Raw genomic sequence first — 22,699 nt, forward strand, 5'->3', positions numbered from 1 at the left:
CAAATCACTTCGCCTTTTTGGAGTTCAGTTTCTTGATTTTTTAAATGAGGAGGTTACCTCTCTAGAGACTTCTCCAGATATACTAATAATTTCCCTGCACATCCCATTTCCTGATCAATCCCTTCTTTGTTTCATTCAGACGTCACTTTTCCCTTTAGAATAGAAGATATTTGAGGGCAAGAACTTTTTGCTTCTATTCATATACTTAGCTCTTAGCTCAGTACCTGAGACAGACTAAGTGCATAATAAATGCTTACTGACTCAAGTTTAATTTCTTGGCCCCTTCAATGCAGGATTCTGATTCTGATTCTGACCCAGCCTACAAGCCATTTGCAAAATTAATGAAGTGTTTTATGTCTGTTCTCTTCTGGCTTCCATATCTTTTCTCTTATTCTGTTAGTCTTTCTATTAGACAGCTGGAAAGGTTAGAAATGACATTCAGTCCAACAGATGTTTATAAGCACCGAGCTAAGAGAGAGAAAGTTTGGATAAGCCACTTTCCAGTCAGGGGGTATAACAAATTCACAAATAAATGCAGGATTTATTGTAATTGCATTACATAATAAAATGCAGATGTGAGGCTGGAGTAACAGGAAACAACTGAGGTTGTTTTTTAAAGAAGATGGCATTTTAATAAGGTTTTAAAGAATGGTGAGGGAAGCCATTCAGGGCATAGGGAACAATGTAAGCAAAGCCCATGAGGCTAGTCTTCCTTGGCTGGCGTATAGAGTAGCTGGAAGATATCCTATGAGTTAAGGCAGGTAAGGTTGGATGGTATCCTATTATAGAGGGCTTTGAATGCCAGGCAATTCAGTTGGTAAACACTAGGAACCTTCTGAAGATTTTTGCGCAAGGAAGTGACATCAGATCTTTGCCAAAGGGAATAAATTTAATAAATACAGCCTGTTCAAGATCTTAATCTCTTTTCAACATACTTATGCCTCTGTCTCTTACCTTTCTTCCTATTACTTCAATTCTCCATCTAATCCTATTTCTATGTTTCTTTTTTTCTTTTTTTTAAATTAAAGCTTTTTATTTTCAAAATACATGCATGGATCATTTTCTGCATTCACCCTTAACAACCTGATGCTCCAAAATTTCCCCTCCCTTTCCCCCCATCCCTTTTCCTCGATGCAAGTAATCCAATATATGTTAAACATTCTGCATCTTTCTTAACTCTTTTTCCTGTCTTGAGATTCTTTCTCCCATCTTTTTTCTCTCTAAGGAAAGGCTCTGCTTGTCTCTTTTATGAAACCTTCTTAGTCTGACATTGTCACCCGAGTTCCTTTGGCCCTGTAGCCCTTCGTCCAGCCATTTAGACTCTGTTTACTGATTCCTAACTCCTTTGTATTAGAAGGCATGTATACCATCCCCTAACTAGAGTGTAAACTTAAGACAGAGACCTGGTTTCTATTGTAGAAGCATATACTTTGTAATTCTTTGTATAAGCTTATCTTACATATTTTAGTGCCTCAGCATGTCATATTGCAGTGATGTTGGTGATAAATTATAACCAGATCCTATTTATTCTGATGAAATACCATCCCATTGTTCTTAGGGAACTAACTGCTCTCTGATTATATTGTTTTATCTTTCTTCCCTTTTCCTCAGAAAATATTTATGGAATGAATCCCCGCTGAGCTACTAATTGTTTTTTTTTTTTTTTTTAACTTTTCTAAAGAAGTTTTTTTTTTTTTTTAATAACTTTTTATTGACAGAACCCATGCCAGGATAATTTTTTACAACATTATCCCTTGCATTCCCTTCTGTTCCAATTTTTCCCCTCCCTCAGATGGCAAGCAGTCCTATACATGTTAAATATGTCACAGTATATCTTAGATACAGAAGGTAGAAATAACCCGGAAGAAAAACAAAAATGCAAACAGTTTACATTCATTTCCCAGTGTTCTTTCTTTGGGTGTAGCTGCTTCTGTCCATCCTTGATCAATTGCAACTGAGTTAGATCTCTTTGTCGAAGAAATCCATTTCCCTCAGAATGCATCCTCATACAGTATCGTTGTTGAGGTATATAATGATCTCCTGGTTCTGCTCATTTCACTTAGCATCAGTTCATCTAAGTCTTGCCAGTCCTCTCTGTATTCATCCTGCTGGTCATTTCTTACAGAACAATAATATTCCATAACGTTCATATATCACAATTTACCCAGCCATTCTCCAACTGATGGGCATCCGTTCATTTTCCAGTTTCTCACCGCTACAAACAGGGCTGCCACAAACATTCTTGCACATACAGGTCCCTTTTCCTTCTTTAGTATCTCTTTGGGGTACAAGCCCAATAGTTGAGTTACTAATTGTTAAGAAAAATTGTTTCAAGAGGGCAATTGCATATTGATGAAGGACTTTTTTTTGAAAACTGAAAAGCTGATAAGACACAAGAAGAATTATCTAATGAAGGAATAATGATTGCCTTGAAAAAAGCAAAAAAGAGTCTACTTCTGATTGTGGGAAAGGGTTCAGAAAAAAAGGGTTGCTGAGTATTACTTCACAGTTTTGCCAATGGTCCCCTGGACATAAGGACATTATTCTTCAGGCCCAAGTATTTTTCTTCTTTTGTCTAGGGAGTTTGGGATTCATTTGACACTTGGGAGGTTTCTTGCCTCTTCCCTTAAGTCATTTGTCCTCCTTCAGACAGAAAATCTAAAGAGAGTAGGGGGAATGCTGCCATTTCTTATGTTGAACTTGAGAGGAGGTGAGGGAAATTTCAAAGGGGAAATGTTTAAGTTAACCCAGCTGGTTTATGGAGAAAAGGATGACCAGACTTTGATTTATTGTTTAAGATATGGGAATGAGATTAGCAGAGACAATTTAGGATGGTGTCTTTGTCTATTGCCTGAAGGAAAAGAGGGGTGCAGTCAGATTTGTATGTTCTATAGGGAAGCAGGCAGGCAGAGAGAGGCAGCCCCCCAGAGCTCAGTCCTGTGGCTGACTCAGCCCTTAGAGGCCTCTGAGAACAATAGACTTCTGTGCTCAGCTGGGGGCTGATGACTTTATTCATATCAGCAAATTTGTTCCTCCAACCCCCCCAGCCCTACCCAAGGGGACACTCTGGCAGACCTTGGTAATAAAATTCTTTGGCTTCCAAGGCTGATCAGACAAGGGAACTAGGGATGGAAACTCAAGTCTCTTGCTTAAATATCTTGCCCTTCCCTCATGATTTGAGAATCTCTCTTCTTTAACCTCCACAAATATCATGAACTTTGAGTGGGAAGTTGAGGTGGTATCTGTAGCTACAGTGTGAGAATTGTGAGGGGAAAACTAAGGGAGGCAACCCCTTGACCCAGGAAAGTTATACAAATAAGGAAAAGAGTCTCCTTTCATATAATGTCTAGGCAACATAATAATATAAATGAAGAAATGAAAAGACACTATCAGAGACAGATAACAAGCAAGAAACAGAACCTGGAAAAAGATGGGAAAATCAAAGGGAAAAGTAACTGAGAGAGACGGGGGTGTGGAGGGAAGGACACAAATCCAATGCAACCATTTAGGATGATGGGAAATAGCTTCAGTCTTTCTTTTTATTTCTGTGTTTGCATGTGAAAGTATGCATTTGAGTTTATCAGAGAATCTTTAGGACATTAAGAGTTGGAAGGAATCTTTTGGGCTCCTCATAACATTTCTAAGCGCATTAAATCAAATTAGATAATTTCAAAGGAAACCAGTTATATTACTAAAAAACAAAATGAAACAAATTTATGCCTTGTAGCATAAGAACCCTAGTTTAATCTAAGCCTTTCTTTTTCAGGTGAGGGACCCCAACACTTGCCAGAGATAGAATGGCCAAATATGGGTTTCTGATTGCCCAGTCTACTATACTTTTTGTTACAATTGTGTTCTTTAATATACATGTATATGAAAGCATTGATAGATCTGTGAAATGGCTTTGGGATTAGAATTTTTAGTGTGAAGTAGGACTTGTTTTGATACAGTATGGGATCTGGATTCCTGGATCAAGGTCAGGGAGATGTGTGATGTAGCATCAGTTCTGAACCTTGTGGGGCCTTCAGCAAGACATTCTGTTTCCTTCAGTCTCCTCATCTGTAAAATGAGGCTATAATGCCATTCCTGCTTATCTGCCTCTTGGGGCCTCTATGAGAAGCTAGTGAAATACAATGCAAGCAAAAAATGATTTAAAATATTGTACAAGTGCCCAACTGTTCATGTGGGAGACTGTGTGTGTTTATGTGCACTATTGTGCCTTTGTGAAGGAAATGTGTGTTTTTTCTCATCCTCTTATGGGTGAAATGTTGTCTTTGGCCTTCTCCTGAGCTTGCTGCTTCAAAATTTATTTTTTTTCAAGGAGCCATCTTGCTGCTGCTGGCTCTTTTTAGAAGTTTCAAGGCAAAACATGATGCTCATCAAATTGTGTTACCCCTGAAGAGGGGTGATTTATTGGTTTCTTGGTGGGGAGCTCCTCTGCTGTGTTTTTGTTTTTTTTCTCTCCCATTTAAGTTCACTGGGCCAGATCTTGAGCACTTTCCCAGCAAGAAACTTCATTTTTTCTCTCTCCTTTATCCTACCCTTGAGGTTAAGACTGTTATAGGCTCTGAGAAGCAGGGGGAGACATAGTTTATTAGGGAAGGCTGAATCTTTCTCCTCAGTTTCCCAGCCTCCAATTCCTTTTCTCCATTTCTCTTCTGAATTTTAGCCATTGACTTTCAGTGTTACACGCAGGGCCTTGAAAATCCCTAGGCCAGGGATTCCTAATCTGTGGTTCATGTATCCCCAAGGATTGTGGATAAATTCCAGGGGGTTGATGAACTTGGATGAGAAAAAAATTTCTTATGCTATTTATTTTACTTTATGCATTTACATACATTATTCTGAGATGTGGTTTACAGGATTTACCAGACTGCCAAAGGGGGTCCATGACACAAAAAAAGTTGGGCTCCTGATTTAGAGGAATAGCCAGCTCCTCTAGCTATAAATTGAGGGATTCAGGAAGGCAGCAGTCTTTTCTTGTATCCCAAAGCATCATTTCTGCCTGATTATACTTGATCACACCATTAGAGATTATTTCTTTGGATTAAAAGGTGTCTTAACCAAAGACCTCAACCGTTGCCTCTGCAAAAGGATAACACGTTAAATCCTTGATGCTTTAGTGTAAATGTGTTTATCAAATACCTTGGAACTCTTGAGTTTTGACCATAAAAAGAGAGCTTGTAAAAAAAGGAAAGCAGATGAAAACCCTTCTCAAATTCTTCAATATGCCAGAATGGATATAGCTAATCTTGATGAGAGGAGGAAGATGGATAGCCAGGATTAATGAGCATTAGGGTTAAGTGGGAACCTTCCTAGAACCATTATCCCAAAAAAGTTCCCCAATCTACTTCAACCTGGATTGATTTCTTTCTACAATGAGACCTAGAAAGCCAGTGAAATGGAGGGCATTTAGGGGCTAGACATAGCTTTCCCGTTCTCAAATCTAGATGACCAGGACTGGGTATGGAGGGAGGTTAATTTTTTTTCCTCTCCCCATTCCTTATATCTAATGCATCACTAAGGGCTTCTCTCAAACTCTTTCTCATTTATTTCTTCTTTTCTCTTTCTATTGCCAATCCCGCCGTTATTACCTCATTGCAAGAATCTCCTAATTGGATTCCCCAACTTTAGTCTCTCCTCCCTTCCATCATACCTTCTGCCAGAATCTTTCTACAATACAGTCCTCCTTCCCCGATCATAAACTTTCCTAGGATATCAGTAAATCTACAAGTATTTGTTAATTAAAAAAATAAATAAAATAAAAAATGTGTGTCTTATTTTGCATACTTAGGCCATCATCTCTGTCAGAAGGAGGAGCAGCATTCACCATCCACCCTCATTTCAATGATCAAAGCTTGTAAGTTTTTTAAGAGACCTAAATTAGAATCTGATTCCAGACCTTTCCTTATTAGCTGTGTGATTCTCTTGGCTTCGTTTTTTTTTTTTAATCAGCAAAGTGGGATAATAAATATGCCCACTTCACAGAAGTGCTGTGAGGATCAAATTCAATAATTCATGTTAAGTGCTTTTTAAAAATAGTAATAGGTTTTTATTTTTCATAATACATGCAAAAATAATTTTCAACACTTACCACTGCAAAACCTTGTGTTCCATATTTTTCTCTTTCCCTTTCCACTTTCCCTAAACAGCAAGTAATCCAAATATAGGTTAAACATGTAGAATTCTAGAATATATCTTGTAGAGAAAAAGACAGATACAATGGGGGGATAGCTTTCTGTGAATTTGAGAAAGCTATAAATATTGACCCAACAAATGAAACTCCCTCTCTCCCCTCCCTTATTATCAATTTATCCTTCTCTGACCTATAGGGGATGCAGATTCACTTCATCCACCATGAATAGGTTTTATGCTCTTGCTTTGGTGAATTTGAGGGGAGGAGAAGAGAAGGGGGAGTCAGATGGGAGTTGGCAAGGAACAGACACTCATTCTGGGCTGGTATAAGGATGCCAAGGTTTTTAGCAGGGATTGAGCAATATGCTGGCAATCAGACTGCAGAACTGGAGCTTGGGGTCTAGGTCAGGGTTGGGGACTGAGGTTCTGGGAAAGGTGAGACCCTCAGTTGCTTTGATTCTTTTGTGACTGTGGGGCAGTGACAGCTGCAGGTCTGTAACAGGAGGTGAGTGGTCTTCTGTCTCTGAGTCAAACACTCAAATAGTCTTCATTAGAGTAGAGGGATTGACTAGACAAAACTCACCAGCCATCTGTCTTGGACTAGCCTGAGTATCAATTGGGAGATTTTCTATTTATTTCATAACATTATAGCAAGACTCGTCTCCTCACTGTTTCACTCTCTCCTACGATGGGTCAGTCTTATTTTGGACTCTTCATGTTTGCTCCCTGTTTTCTCTGCCTCCTCTGCCCTCCCTCAAATCCTTCTACCTTTCAAAAATCAACTTAAGTCTTGCTTCTTTCAGGGGGCCTTCTGTGAGTGATGACATTTTTTTTTTCCTCTTAAGAAAGACAGCTTATTGATATGTTTTTCTTTTTTAACATCATAGTCACTTCTGGACAAACATCCTTGTGTTTTTAAAAATTATTAATACTATTTGCTTTTATATCAATTTAGCTTTCTAATATGTTCTTTCCCTCTCTCCTATCCAGAGTTATCCTTCATATCTTCCTATCATACCTCCCCCCAAAAAAATACCCCTCCAAAAAACCAAAACAGCTTAGCAAAACCAATACAACAAACAAGTATAACAGCTTATGCAGTACCATTGAAAGAACAAAAACAAAAGCAAAACCCTTGTAAGCAAAACAAATTCCCATCTTGTTGTTCATATCTGAAAATGTACACTTCATTCTGCACCACCAATCTTTCCTATGTCTGCCAGGAGGTTGGGTAGCATGCCTGCTTCTATTACCAGCCCTCTGATATTCTAGTTGGTCATTGAATTGATCAGTCCTTAAAACTCTCAAAGTTGTTTGTCTTCATAATTTATTGTTATATGAATTGTTTGCTTGCTTCTAAGTCACTATACTTCATCAGTTCATACAAGTCTTATTTGGTATAATCATATTCAATTATATTCACATACCATTATTTATAGGGAGGTGACATAACCGATCTTATTTTCAAGATTAAGTTTGATCATTATAATTACATAGTGTTTACCATTTTTTAAAACATTCTTTCCATTCCCATGTAATAATTTTGTATATTTAGCCTGTTTTATTTTATATCAGTTTATAAAAGTCTTCCCCTGGCTCCCTGTAATCTTCATATTTATTGTTTCTCATGATAATAAGAATAACATTTTTGTTATTGTTGTATTTTTCTTGGACCTTTCCTACCTCTGAATTCCTATAGCATTCAATTTCTTAACCATGGTTTCATATTGCTGTGTTTCATATATCTTTGTCTGTTTTCCCTTTGCTTAGATTGTAAACCATTTTCTCTTTGGGACACATAGTAGGTGCTCAAGAAAGGGAGTAACCATGATGCTAGATGTACCATTCAGCGTTAGGAGAAAAATACCTGAGGGTGGCTCATATGTCTAAAAATATTTGTCTGTCTGAGAGGGATGACATCATAGTCATCAGAGTGGATCGAACCACATTTTAGCTTATAGCTAAATCACAGAATCCTTACATGTACCCTGATAAAATATAAGCTCCTTGAGGGTGAGGACTATTATATTTTTGTCTTTGTATCTTTATTACTCAGCACAGTTCTTGGAATATAGTATGCATTTAGTAAATACTTTTAAATTTTGATTGTCAGAGCCCTGGTGAGGGCATATTTATCTTTCAAGACGGACAACTCCTAGCTCATTCCCATAGCTAAAGCACAGGGGAGCCCGATTAAAAAAAAATTATCTGGGAATCAAGAGAATGCATTCTCTCTTTTCCAAAGTCTGATAGAAATTACTTGTGTGACCAAGTCTCTTCATCTTTCTAGGCCTTGTTTTATCATTTGTCAAAAGATGGGGTTGAACTAGTCTGCTAACCCACATCATACTGCAAATACTTAAATTTTCTACTAGGGGCCACCAACTTCTAGAGTTTATGTGGTTCTCCAGGTCTCAGAATGGGTAAAATCAGACTTTGGATAAAGAGATTCAGGATCTGGAGATTCAGGTCTCAGTCAGAAGGCCTGGAAGGATAATGATTAAGTGTGAAGAACTGTGAATGAAAGAAGCAGAATTTAGACAGAAGAGATAGTTTAAAAGTAATAAAATTAATAGTACATGGCAAAGAGATTTAGTTCTGCCCTGATTCCTTCTGCTAATCTCCTTTGAGTTTTTCCTGAAAGACCCCTCTCCTATCAATATTTTCTTGACTAGATTCAAGATTTGTCATAAAGCACCTTCACTGATCAGGTGTGAGGAGTACAAGGAGAACCTGAATAATTGAAAGACATTCTCTTCCTCTGATTCTCAACCATTCACTATAACTGTCAAGGGATAATGAGTCTTCTTATCATCTCTTTCCTTTTCTTCTGAGTACTAAATAGATTTTTAAAAAACCAAACCAAAACTGAGAGGATGGTATGGGGAGGGATCAAGTTTTGGGGCTTAGTTTCTTAGGCCATGTGTTCAGTCTCTGATTCTGTGAGGGCAAACAAAGGCCATAATACATAAATACATAATTCTGTAAAATTATGGGAATTGGACTCAATCAATGACTTCTAAAGCCCCTTCCAATTTTGAGAATTCAGTGGTGCTTTTAAAACTATATAACTGTCCACAACCTTAAAAAACCAGAGACTTTAATCATAGAGAATCAGAGGTTGGAAGACTTTTATAAACTGATATAAAATAAAATAGGCTAAATATACAAAATTATTACATGGGAATGGAAAGAATGTTTTAAAAAATGGTAAACACTATGTAATTATAATGATCAAACTTAATTTTGAAAATAAGATAGGTTATGTCACCTCCCTATAAATAATAGTATGTGAATATAATTGAATTAGATTATACCAAATAAGACTTGTATGAACTGATGAAATGTAGTGACTTAGAAGCAAGTGAACAATTCATATAACAACAAATTATAAAGACAATTTATATTCAGATAATAGGTTTCAAAGTTGGAATGGACGAGTCATTGAATCCAACTCTCATAATTATACAGATGAAGAAATTGAGTTCCATTTGTCTGGCACTTTAAAGTGCTTCCATATACATTATTTCACTGGCTCCTCATGACAGTCCCATGAGGTAGGGTTATTGCTATACTCATTTTCTAGCTGAGAAAATAGAGATTTGAAATGTTTCTTGCACAGGGTTTTCTGGCATTCCAGTGGCAGATGGAAGACTAGAACTCAGGTTTCCCAATTCCTAGTCTAGACTTTTACATATTCTCCTGTATAATATAAGTCCTGCCTTCTGCAAAAACTCAACCTTTGATATGAGTTCAGAGATAAAAATGAGGGGTTTAGGCTAGATGATCTCCTAAGATGCCTTTCATCTAAGTTTTTCTCCCTAATTAGTGACAGATTAGAGACAGATCTTGTCTCTTAGAATCATAGTGGCTGGTACAAAGTAGTACATAGTAGTATGTCTTTTGAGTGAATATTTGCCATGTCTCCATATATGTTTTGGATGGATAGGATGTAGGTAAGTTATTTGTTCTCTGATTATGTGCCACTGTGTTTCTGTGGTCCTCTCAGACCGCAGACTATGTTGAGCTGACATCCTTTCCCTGGGGAGGAGGAAGTGATAATTATTTAACAGTAGATGATAGTGAGAGCCCACAATTCAGTTATCTTTGTTGTACTTTCTGCCTTGTCCAAGATCTCCAGAAACAAGTCACTTGGAAAGGGGATGAAAAAGATGCTAAAGGTTGGTGGCTTCCTCTGAGGACATCAGAGATTGTCAGATTTTCTGAGGGTTTAGATTTATAAAATGGGATGGACAAGGGAGGAATCTTTATGAACTTTTTTTTTTTTAAACTGGGCATGTTATCATTTTTATATCTACTAAGTAATCCACTTTGCTAGATTGCCATTCTCAAGAGCTGGGCCCTTGAAGTGTTTTTTTTCTCATTAGCAGCTGATGAGAAGAGTTGTGTCAATGACAGTGGGGGTAGGGATAGTTGGAGAATTGGAGGATTTTTGGTAATTACTTACTTTGAAAGTATGTTTTTTCCACGACAGGATTGTTTAATTTTTGTATCTGTATTCCTATCTGTTAGACTAATGCTTTGCTCTTTGGAGGTATTTCATAAATGTTTATGCCACTGAATTGAATTCAATAAAAAGTACAGTAGAAGGAGCACTTGCCTTGGAGTCAGAGGATTTCATCTCTTGATTCCTGAGCCATGCTGAGCAAGTAACTTAATTGAAATAGATAAGGCACTGTTTGGACTTGGAATCAAGTAGATAAGATATCAGTAAGGCATTTATTAAAAAGATTCCTATGTGCCAGGTGTTGTATGAAATCCTGGAGATTACACAAACTTTTGGGCCAATTTATATAAATTAGCAAGCCAGTCTGTCCTTGTGGAGCTTATGTTCAGATGAGGAAAGTTAAAACATCTACAGGTTGGTGGGAGGGAGGGAGGAAGGGAGAAAGAGGGATACCTCTAGGGCCACAGTGGGAAGACTTCTGGGAAGTAGAATTGGAGGTCTAGGAGCCTGCACGATAATGCAAAAACTTATATATCAGAGTTCTGAGCTCTGAGAGGGAATTTCCCAGGTGCAGATGGTCAGAGAGTAAGGCTATGGTGAACAGTTTTCAGGAAGTGGCTTAGATTGGATAGTGACGTTAGAATTAAGATCTTGTTAAGATTATGTCTGATTCTTTATGACTCCATTTGGGCTTTTCTTGGCAAACTTTACTGGAGTGCTTTGTCATTTCCTTCTCTAGTTCATTTTATAGGTGAAGGAGAAACTGGGGCAAATGGGGTTTAATGACTTGTCCAGAGTCACACAGCTAATAAGTATCTGGGGCCAGATTTGAATTCAGGAAGATGTCTTCCTCACTGCAGTCCTAGCACTCTGTCCACTGCCCAAGAATTAAGATGTCTTAAGTTCAAGTTCTATAATAGACACATAATAGGTGTGTGAGCTCTGCCAGTATTTGACCTCTCTCAGACTCAGTTTCCTCCTGGGTAAATGAGAGGTTGAACTCATAGGCCTTTAAGGTCCCTTTAGGCTCCAAACCTGTGATCTTATTATGATTTCCCTGTTTCACCACCTGTAAAATGAGGGGTTTTGAATGGTGGTCTGTGACATCCCTTCCAGCCTAGATCTATGATTCTGTGAATTGACTTAGCCAGCATATCTGAGTACTTTCTGAATTCAGAGCACTGTGTTATGGACCACGGGGCGGGGGGGAAACTAGAGGAACAGAAAGTCCCGGTATTTTCTTGTGAGAGAGATAAGGCAATAAAGTCATTTATCAAAATGAAATGTGTGGGTGGGGAGGAGTCTCAGCATTCCAGTCTCTGTCCAAATGCATTGCAATCTGTTCCTCCTATATCCGTAAATCAGCAGGTTTTTACTGTGTCTCCTAGCTAAGGACTGTGTGGAACCAAAAAGTCACGGTCCCTACTTTTAAGGAGTTTACCATATGGTTGGGAAAGCGCACAAACTTATAACTCATGTGTTGGGGGAGCCCCAAGAGATCAGTTAGTCTTTTGCCGATGAAGAAACTGAAGACCAGAGAGAGAGCAATCACTTGGGCACCTAATGAGTAGCAGAGATAATTAGCTACTCTTTGTGACTCTCCCATACTTGTGAACTCCAATGAGTAAAGGTGTGAACACAAGCATTGTATCAATTAGTTCTCCTTAGTATCTTGTTTCAGGTTCTGGCCCAAAACATCTCCTTGTAAGATCAGATCAATAATCTGTCAACTCTAATGAGTTAGCAGTTTATAAAGATTCCAACAGCTACTCATGGGTAGAGCACAGACTGGAACACAAGCCCCAGACTTACAGCCAAAGAAATTTCCAGTGCACCTGCAAAGAGAATGAACAACAAAAGGCCTTTTGGTGTCTGGAGCCTGTGTGTGCTTATATGTAGTGTGTGATTACATATTGTACATAGGTGTTCGTTTGGGCCTGTGAGCTTGTGTTCCTTCAGCTGCTGTAGCATCTGCCATCCTGATCTCTCCTGACAGGCCCATGTAGGGGGATGGTAGAGAGGAGCTACAGGCTGGTGAGGAGGAAATGTGGCTTGGGCAGCAACCTTCCCCAGCTGACTCACTAAGGGAGTGGGTGGGCTCAGAGAATATGGCTTAGAAGACTGCTTTTCATTTAGCAGCCAGAAAGAAGCAGGATTAGAGCCCACAGGGGCCTAATGAAGGTCATAGACTGTCTTCTGTGTTTGGGACATTGTGTTAGAGGCCTGTGGAACATAAAGTACAAAATGATGTCCTTACCTTCAAGGGACTAACAGTTAAACTGGGGAGTTTGGGCTTGAAAGGATGATTAAGAATACAAAGTAATATGTATTAAGTATGGGCAATGGATATGGACTAACACAGTCTGACTTCAGGAAAGAGAGCCTTCATACCAGCCTCCCACAGATTTGAGGTCTGACTTAGGGATTATGCAGCAAAAATATTTGGTGGGCTCCTCTGTCAGTCAGTGAGCATTTATTAAGTGCATACTATGTCCCAAACACACATCCTCTCGGTCTCTTGTCTCCTCTGTCGCCCTCTTGTCTCTGTCTCTTTGTCTGACTTTCTTTCTTCTCTCTCTCTGTCTTTCTCTCTCTCTCTCTCTGTCTCTCTGTCTGTCTCTCTCTCTCTCACCTCTTCCTAGAGAGACACAGAGAAGACAGAGGCAGGCAAAGAGACAGAAAGACAAGAGAGAGAGGATAAATTCCAATTTGGGAGTTAAGCAGACCTGAGTTCTGGTCCCACGGTGACCTCTGCAATTCAATTCAGCTTGCATTTTACAAATGTTTGCTGAATTCAGAAGCCTAGGTTTAGGTCTGTGGTAGATACAGAGTTTAGTTAAGATAAGTTTCACTTTGACTTCCTGGCCTCCAATGTTCATATCTATAGCATAAAGGTGATAAATATCTGTTGCTTCTGCATCCTCCCTCAAGTAACAGAATGTCAGAAGAAAGAAGAAAAAACAATCTGTGCTGATAAAATGAGATAGTACTTAAAAAGATTTGGCTCATAGAGATGCATGGTAATATTTGGAAAACTGAAAATCATCTGAACAGCAGGCTTCTCAAAATGTAGATAGGAAGTCTGAGTTAATGTGTTCGGAAAAAAGTAGTGAACTAGGAATGCTAGTCATGACTCTATTCCAAAAGGGCTTTGATGACCTAAAGCAAACTACTTAATTAACCTTTCTAGCCCTCTATTTCCTTATCTCATCAAAAACCTCTATTGATCCCTGATAAGGATTGGGTGCTGGAAATATTAAGAAATAAGGAGGGATGTGAGAGTGTGTGTCTGTCTATCTATCTATCTATCTATCTATCTATATGTATATAAATATATATATACACACATATATACTCCAATTAGGTAGAGACAGAATATGCACATAGATGAGTATTTAGGCTAAGTGCCAAATGAATGGTACAGACCCAGAAGACAGACATCACTGTGGGTAATATTGTGGGTTGGAATATTGTGGAATCAGGTTTTGCTTGATATGTTGGAACACTGTGGGTTTGAATAAATAGTCAAAGGAGACTTCATGGAGGAGGTAGAGCTTGAATTGAGCTATTAAGGATAGGCACACCATAGAGAGAAGGAATGATATTGTGGAGGGGAGGATCGAGAAAAACAAAGGCACAGAGGTGGAATAATATATGATATAGATTCTGCTTATTGCACTCTTAGGTAAATTTCTATAGAGCTTACAGTGCTTCTTTGAATTGTTTATATTTGTCATTTCTTATATCACAGTACCATCCATTATATTTATCAGATTAAGTTACTTTCAAGATTTATTTTTTTGGGGGAGCAGGAGGGTGTGTGATAGCAGCCTGGTGGTGAAAGCAAAGAAGCATGTCGCTTTGGTGAAATCAGGGACAAAGAGGGGCTAATGAGAAGAACTTCCTCATTTTGAGGGGAGTTCAAGTGGTTGATTAGGGGTAGCTGATTCCTATGTATGAGAGTCAGAAGCTGTGGCCTGAAGCCCAGCAGGCCCTTTTGGTCAGACGGCTTGGCAGGAAATTTATCACCATCTTTCTTTATCTGGAGTTCCACTCAACACATACTCAGTCCTGCTTTGAAAGCTATGTGTGGTTGGAGGGATCCTGAATATGGAGGCAAGAAGGGTCTGAAGAACCAAAAAAAAGGGGGGGGGGCTTTAAGGTAAACATTTCTGCAGTTTTGGCAAGAGACACTCCCCCTGCTCCAGACACAAATCTGGCAGTTCTGGAAGTATCATCTGGAGAGACTGGATTCATGTAGAGTAGGGGATGGAATACTGTTGGAACACTGTGGGTTGGAATTACTAGTCAAGGGAGACTTCATGGAAGAGGTAGAACTTGAATTGAGTTATTAAGGGTAGGTATGCCATAGACAGAAAAAGGAATGACATTGTGGAGGAGCGAGAAAAAGAATGGCACAGAGGTGGAATTGCTAACCTCTGTTCTAACCTCTTTAAACGGGTTTAATGGTGCAGCCAGGTGGAGCAGTGGATAGAGCACCAGCCCTGAAGTCAGGAAGACCTGAGTTCAAATCTGACCTCAGACACTTAACACCTCCTGGCTATGTGACCCTGGGCAAGTGACTTAACCCCAATTGCCTCAGCAGCAAAACAAATAAACAAATAAACAAAAAAAGAACCCCCCCCAAAAAAAGGGGTTTAATATTAATAATCCTCTGCATTTGTAGAACCATTTTCTATGTTTTAAGATGCTTTCCTGTCTGGTATCTCATTTGAGCCTCATAATCTGGAGGTTGTTATTATCTTCCTTTGTCATTGACTTCCTTCTCTAATTAAGCTCAAATTATTCCTCTGCCCAGACTCCTCTGTATTCTAGCCATTGCTCTTCCTCACTTGCCTGGAGATGATGGGCCTGAGATGCTAGGGGAGGGTCTCATTAGGCTTTTCTAATCTGTAGAGGATGATGGGAGAAGGATACTACAGTATTCAGATGCATTTGTGGTTTTGCCTGTTGTGTATAGATCCATACCTGCCATTGGACAAAAGGGTCCATGTTCTCCCCAGAGTTTGCCACATATCAAGAAAATCTTCATGGTCATTTCTAGAAGTATTTTATAAATTTACATTTTATGCCCCTTCTTTAAAAAAAGCAAACAAACACAAAACATAATTTTCATTTCCCAGTATTTACCTCTTCCCTTTTCCTTCTCAGAGAATCATCCTTTATAACAAAAATGGCAAAAAAAAAAAAAAAAAAAAAAAAAAAAAAAAAAAAAATGGGGTGGAGAAACCCAGTTCAACAAAACTAGCCAACACTTTAACCATGCCTGACATTACATGCAGTCTTCCACATCCATAGTCATCTACCTCTCAGGGCTATTTTTAACCACTTCCTTTGCTATGCCCTGCTTTGAAAATGTCTTTGTTGCTTTTTCAGTTTCCCCTGAGAGAAGCTTGCTGATTGCAGAAGACAATTGTCCATCTGCCTCTACCTCCCCCTGTCTCACACAGAACCTCGTGTCTTCTGTCACTGTCTCTTTGTTTTATTTTTCTCCTCTCTCTTACGTCTCTCACTCTTCTCTTTCTTTGGTCAAGAAACAGCTGAGGGCCAGACAGCTGAGACTTAGAAGAGAGAGAGACAGAGAGTGTGTGTTTACTCATGCTCGTTGAAGGGTGGGGAGGTTGCCAGTTGAGCCTTAAAAAATCAAGTTCCAAAGTTTGGGAACTACCCTTATGGTCATAAAAGTGAAGGAATAGACCATATGAGTCAGTTTTATCTTATCCTTATCCTCTTCAGCACTCTCATTGTTACCTCAAATATCCAGACTTATTTTCTCCCTAGATCTCCTTTCTTTTTGTTGTTATTATTATTATTATTATTATAGCTTTTTATTTACAGAACATATGCATGGGTAATTTTTCATTATTGACCTTTGCAAAAACTTCTGTTCCAACTTTTCCCCTCCTCCCACCCCCTCCCCTAGATAGCAGATAGTCCAATATATGTTAAATATGTCAAAGTATATGTTAAATCCAATATATGTATATATATATATATATATATATATATATATAGTTATCTTGCTGCACAAGAAAAATCGGATTTAGAAAGAAAGAAAAAAACCTGAGAAAGGAAACAAAATGCAAGTAAACAATAACAGAAAGAGTAGAAATGCTATGTTGTGGTCCACACTCATTTCCCATAGTTCTCTCTCTGGGTGTAGCTGCTTCTCTTCATTACTGAACAATTGGAACTGGTTTGAACCTAATTCTCTTAGGTTCCACACAAGAGTGCTGACAGTTTGTGTCCTTCTCAATCTTTCTTGCCTAGTACTTAACATAGGCTGGATGGAGCTCTGAGAGGGTCATATGGACCTTTCTGAAGTCCTGCTGCAGTCTCATGGATTGGGGTGCCTTAGGGTCTTCTCTCTGCCAGGAGAGCTAGTTGGCCAAGGAGGGAGCCAGCAGGCTTCAAGGGAAGGGGGACTGCCTTGGGCCAGTATTGGAATCACAAGGCCCATAGGAAGGGCTGCATTTTGGGCTGAGGAGGAGGAGGAGTATGTTTCTTGGGGTTGGACTTAGAGGAGGGGGATGAGGTTTTAAAGGACAGGATCTGGACCTCAGGGTTTTTTTGCTGGTGTAACATCTTTTCCTCTTTTCTTTTCTAGGTCCTACAGAAATTAGGGAAGGCAGATGAGACTAAGGATGAGCAGTTCGAGCAGTGTGTCCAGAACTTTAATAAACAGCTGGTAAGTTCATTTAACCATGCTACAGAATATCAGTGAGCACCCACTCTGGGTCCCACCCTATGCTAAGTGCTGTGAGGGATGCAAGAGAAGAAGGTGCCGTCTGTTTATTGCCTTCAAAGACTAGCAGAGGCAAACCATATGCACATGAAAACATAACTAACAATACCAGGCAATGTTGGAAAACAGTGTGGATTCATGGATAGAGTCATTCCCCAAGGTAACATGACCTGGATTCAAGAAAATACATCTACTGGCTGTGAGACCCTGCCAAGTCACTTAGTACCATTAGTAATTCTCTAAAAAGTGTAGAGTTTCAGAGAAAGTGTGGACTTGAATGGCTAGGAGGAATTTCCTCATTGAGGAATTCCCAATAGAAATGACATCTACAGGTCTAATCCCTCTCAATGAGATGAGAAATTAGGTATTATTATGAGTGTTGAATAAATTATATAGAGACTAGGTTCTGTGGTAGTTCAGAGTAAGGAGAGATCTCCTTAGGCTGGGGACAACTTTGTGAAAAGACTGGGGACATAAATTTAGATACTTTCTCAAACTCATTACCTTCAAAACAGAATAGGGATAAAAGTTGGGCCTGTGATTTCATTGTATTGGGAATTCCCAAGTGAAGAAATTCCTCTCCTACCAATCTTAAAGCCTTGGCTTAGAGAGTTTTCAGGGAGGGCCCAGACTTTCACTCTCCTGGATTTTCCACCATGTTTCAGCTTCTTCTTCCCTCCACCTCATGACCGCTTTCTCCCACTGGTGATTTCCTCCTGGAGCTTCCATTTTGAGGAAGGGCCCAGAATAGCTCTTCCTCATTTCTGGATTTCATCACCATGGATGCTTGCTTACTTCTCCTCCCTCCTTCTCCCCCTTAATACTCCAAGCTTTCCTGCTCTTGAATGCAGGCTTCTTGGATTCAGGGGCTGTCCCTTTGCGTATAATTGTACCCTCAGCACTTAAATACAGTGTCTGGTCTAGCACATAGTATGAGCTTAACAAATTCTTGTTAATTTAATTTGACTTGCTTTGCCTAGAGTACTAAGGGATAAAAGGGCTTGCAAATGGTCCCATAACCAAAAATATGTCAGAAGATGGATTTGAATCCATGTCTTCCTGGCTCTGAGACCAGTTTTCTATACAGCTTTCCCCTAAAAATGAACTTCCTTTCAGCTTCCCTATTTCTGTCTATGACATCATGATATTCCCAGCCTTCTGGGTTTGAAACCCCAGAGTCATTTTTGACTCCATCACTCCCCTTATCCAACAGTTGCCAAGTTCCATGGATTCTATCTCTAGATCATCTCTCTCATCTGGCCCCTTTTCTATACTCACATGGCTTTCATATTCATAAGCATTCATACAGGGACCGTTGTAATAGATTCTTAACTGGACTCCCTGTCCCTTTTAATTCATCCTTCAGACAGCTGCAATTTTTTTCCCCCGAAGCATAGGTCTGACTGTCTGATCCTGATTTTAAAAATCTGTCTATTAGATTTTATTATAATCTGGTACACCTTTATGCCCAGGCTTATTTTATATTATTCTCTTTCACACACTCGATATTCCAACCAAAGTGGACTACTATTTGTTCCCTGATCTTGTTTTATGTGTTCTCTCACTTTTGTATTTATATACACTCTGCATCTGGAATAAACTGTCCATATTTCTGCCTAATGAACTCCTTTTCCTTCCAGCTCATGTGCCATCTCCTCCAGAAAGCTTTCTCTTATTTTATCTCAGTACTACTTGAAAGTGATTTCTCCCTCCTCAGATTGTTTTGTCTTTTGCTCTCTTTGAATCCACTTTGTGTCGTATTTCTAAAATGGATCTTTTCCTCTATTACCTTATAAACTTCTTGAGGAGATGGATTTTGTCTTTGTATTTCCAGTGCCAAGTGCAGTGGCTTACAAGTAGTAAAAGGAAGCAAGAAAAGAAAGAAACAAACATTTATTACATGCTCACTATTTGCTAGGTACTGTACTAAGCATTGAGGAGATGTAAACACATACACACATGTATATATACATATATGCAAATAAATATACATACTTATACACACATATACATATATAAAAGTAAAAAGAAACTACCCTCACTTTCAAGGAGCCTATATTCTAATGGTAGAAAACAAGCCATAAAAAGGAACCAAGAAGGTGGGAAGAGAGATGAAGGTAAAGGGAGATGGAGGGTTTTTTTTAAAATTGGTCTCAAACCAATTAAGATTTTTTGGAAAGATACTAAGAATTCTGGGGGGAGATACTGAGAATAAAGGAGGAGAGGGGGCACCCTCCATTGAGGCTCCTACTGAGGAGTCCTGTGTATTTCTGTGAGAGGATGTTGAGAGTTCTGGAGCAGATAGGTGAGAGGAGATGATCCTCCTCTTGATTCTCCCAAGGAAATGATATAGGAGAAGGAAGCTATTTGTTTTACTAGACAGCAGTTCTGAAATCATGGTCAGGGAGCCTGTGAGGATCCCCAAGACCCTTTCTAGTATAGTAAATACCTATAGGAATAATCCACATAAAAGCTCTTTATGAAAGGGCCTTCATAATTTTTAAGAGTGTTCTAAGGGGTCCTAAAAATAAAAGGTTTTTCTTTTTAGAACAATTCAAAAACAGGAATTTTGGTTACATAGTTTTTGTTTGTTTGTTTGTTTGTTTTTGTGACCAAAAGACTTTCCTTTTTTTTTTTAATTAAAGCTTTTTATTTTCAAAACATATGCATAGATAATTTTTCAGCCTTGACCCTTGCAAAACTTTGTGTTCCAAATTTTTCCCCCCTTCCTCTTACTTTCTCCTCTAGATGGCAAGTAATCCAATACATGTTAAAGGTGCAATTACATATTTTTACAATTATCATGCTGCACAAGAAAAATGATTTTTTTAATTAAAGTTTTAATTTAAATTAAATTAAATTAAATCTAAATTAAAGTTTTTGAAAAAATAGCTTTGATTATTAAAAAAGTTTAAGCCTATGCAGCAATTAAAAAATAGTTATCTAATGATCCATATTTAAACTGTATATAGCTTACTTAGTGCAGAGTTGGAAGGGGAATGAAGGCTGAACAGCTTGGGCCCTTCTGCAGTATAGAAGCCTAGGAGTAACTCAGTAGTGGGAGAAGGAGGCTGGTCTGATGGAGAGAGACTTTGCCTGGCATTGGAAGGTTTCAGGGGTGTTTGCATGTTTTAGGATGAGGAGACCCTAGGGGCTGAGGGAAGTTCTAGAAAGAGGTAGCAACCAAGGCATGGTTTTTAAGTCTGGAAATGAGCAGAGATAGAAAGAGATTGTTTAATAAATAATAAATAAATGTTTAATAAATGCATTTATTGAATTGAAATAGATGGCTGGGAACAATCAGTCATCAGTTTTTGTTCTAGGCTCTCCTAGAATCAGGGAAGGGAGGATGAAATTATATGAACAGAGATGCGTGGCCAAAAGGTGGTGAGTGGCCCAGTCTGTTTGGAGGGGAAGGGAAATAGTGAGGAATACAGCTTCTTTCTTCTTTCTTCCTTTTGTGTCTCACTTTGCAGATGAGGCAGGTGGGGTAAGTGACTTCTCAGAGTCCCACAGCTAGTAAGTGTCTATGTCTGTATCTGAACTCTGGTCTGTCTGACTCCAAGCTTGGCACTCTCTTCACCATGCAACTAACTGTCCCTTAGCTGCAGATATATGGATAGAGATTTATAATTCTTGGAGCCGGTGATTCCTGGTATTTTTTGGTTCCTCAAACTACTCCTAACAACAACAATAAAATGAACTCCCCGTGCCATTTAATATATTAAAATATGCTTTACTGCTTAAGGTGATGGAGAATTTTTAGCACAAACCCTTAAATAGGGATGATTGCTGTAGACAATGAAAGTTTGGGAGCAAGAGTGTCATGATGAAAGTGGCTTATTTTAGCATGTAAGGAAGATTGGACAGAGGAGAGACTTGGGATGGGAGGGAGGCCAGTTGGGAGGCCAGTGTGGAGTGGGGAAGGACTGAAATCCAGTGATAGTAGTGGGATGGGGAAGTGAGAGAACTTAAAATTTAGTCACCCGTTGAATTTGGGAGCTTAGGAACAGAGTGGTGGGAAAGATGAGGTTTTGATGGGGAAATAATGATACTATTAATGGAAACAGGGACATTAACAATGGAACATGTTTGGAGGATCGCCTAGAGAAAGAAGAGATCTGAAGACCAAATGTTGGAGAGCATGCTCAGCTGTGCCCCATTAGACATGAGGATGATGACTCAGAGAAAGAAACATAGAAGGGTCAGTCTGAGGTAGAAAGAGAATTTGGAGCGCATAGCGTCATGAAAGCCAAAGGGGTTTGGTTAAAACTGTCAAATGTGAGATCATGGACTAGATGGAGGTCTCCTAATTTTTAGCCTAAGACCCTTTCCATGGACCTTATAACTATGGAATTTTGGTGAGGTAACCCTGCTTCGCAAAAGAGACTATTCTTAGAAAAACTGCAAGAATCCATGTTAAATGTAATATATACTTAAAATAAACCAGCTATATATTATAGGGATTACATTGTCATAAACTATTTTTATTTTCTCTTCTTTGTATGAGGAAATATTTGCATTTGTTCTTATTTGTCAGTTTAAGAGTAATTTTAAAAAGAAAATTCAGTAAAAAATTGGAGGAAAAAGAACAACTATGTAATTAAAAATCCTGATTTTGAATTGTTCTAAGAAAAAAAAAAAACCTTTTGTTTTTAGGACCCCTTAGGACACTCTTAAAAATTATGAAGGACCCTCTCCCATGAAGAACTTTTGTGTGGATTATTCCTATAGATATTTACAATACTAGAAATTAAAATATCTTTGTATGGTTATGAAATAGTTATGATCCCCCATAAGAGTCTTGGGGATCCTCACAGGCTCCCTGACCATGATTTCAGAACTGTTGGTTTAGTAGAACAAATAGCCTTCTTCTCCCATGTCATTTCCTTGGGAGAACCAAGAGGGAGATCATCTCTCCTCTCGCCTATCTACTCCAGGATTCTCAACATTTTCTCACAAAAACACACAGGACTCCTCAGTAGGAGCCTGCCTCAATGAAGGGTGCTCCCTCTCCTCCTTTATTCTCAGTATCTTTCCATAAAACTGATGGAGGTTTCCTTCCCCTAACAGCACATAGGCCAGTCTCTCTCTCCCAGGAGTTGAGGGGCTGACTGACTGAGATGAGAGATTTGATTAGGGTTCAGACATCTAACTAAATTAGAGGTGAAATTCCAATAGACTTATGATGGACAGAGCCATCTGCATCCAGAGAGAACTATGGGAACTGAATGTGAATCACAAAATGGTATTTTCACCTTTGTTGTTTGCTTGCTTGTTTTTTCTTTCTTTTTCTTTTTTTCTCCCTCTTTTGATCTGATTTTTCTTGC

At 38.9% G+C, this 22,699-nt stretch overlaps 1 protein-coding gene across 16 annotated transcripts in view; it reads left to right on the top strand.

Annotated features, from left to right (window-relative positions):
• Positions 1–22,699, top strand: part of BIN1 (bridging integrator 1) — a 128,312-nt gene that overhangs the window by 50,612 nt on the left and 55,001 nt on the right. For all 16 annotated transcript variants that reach the window (XM_051985700.1, XM_051985696.1, XM_051985702.1 and 13 more), the window contains exon 2: positions 17,232–17,312. In XM_051985700.1, the coding sequence (XP_051841660.1) occupies positions 17,232–17,312 (81 nt within the window). The remainder of the gene's footprint in view (positions 1–17,231; positions 17,313–22,699) is intronic.

This window comes from Antechinus flavipes, chromosome 3, assembly GCF_016432865.1.
Source record: "Antechinus flavipes isolate AdamAnt ecotype Samford, QLD, Australia chromosome 3, AdamAnt_v2, whole genome shotgun sequence".
NCBI lineage: Eukaryota > Metazoa > Chordata > Mammalia > Dasyuromorphia > Dasyuridae > Antechinus > Antechinus flavipes.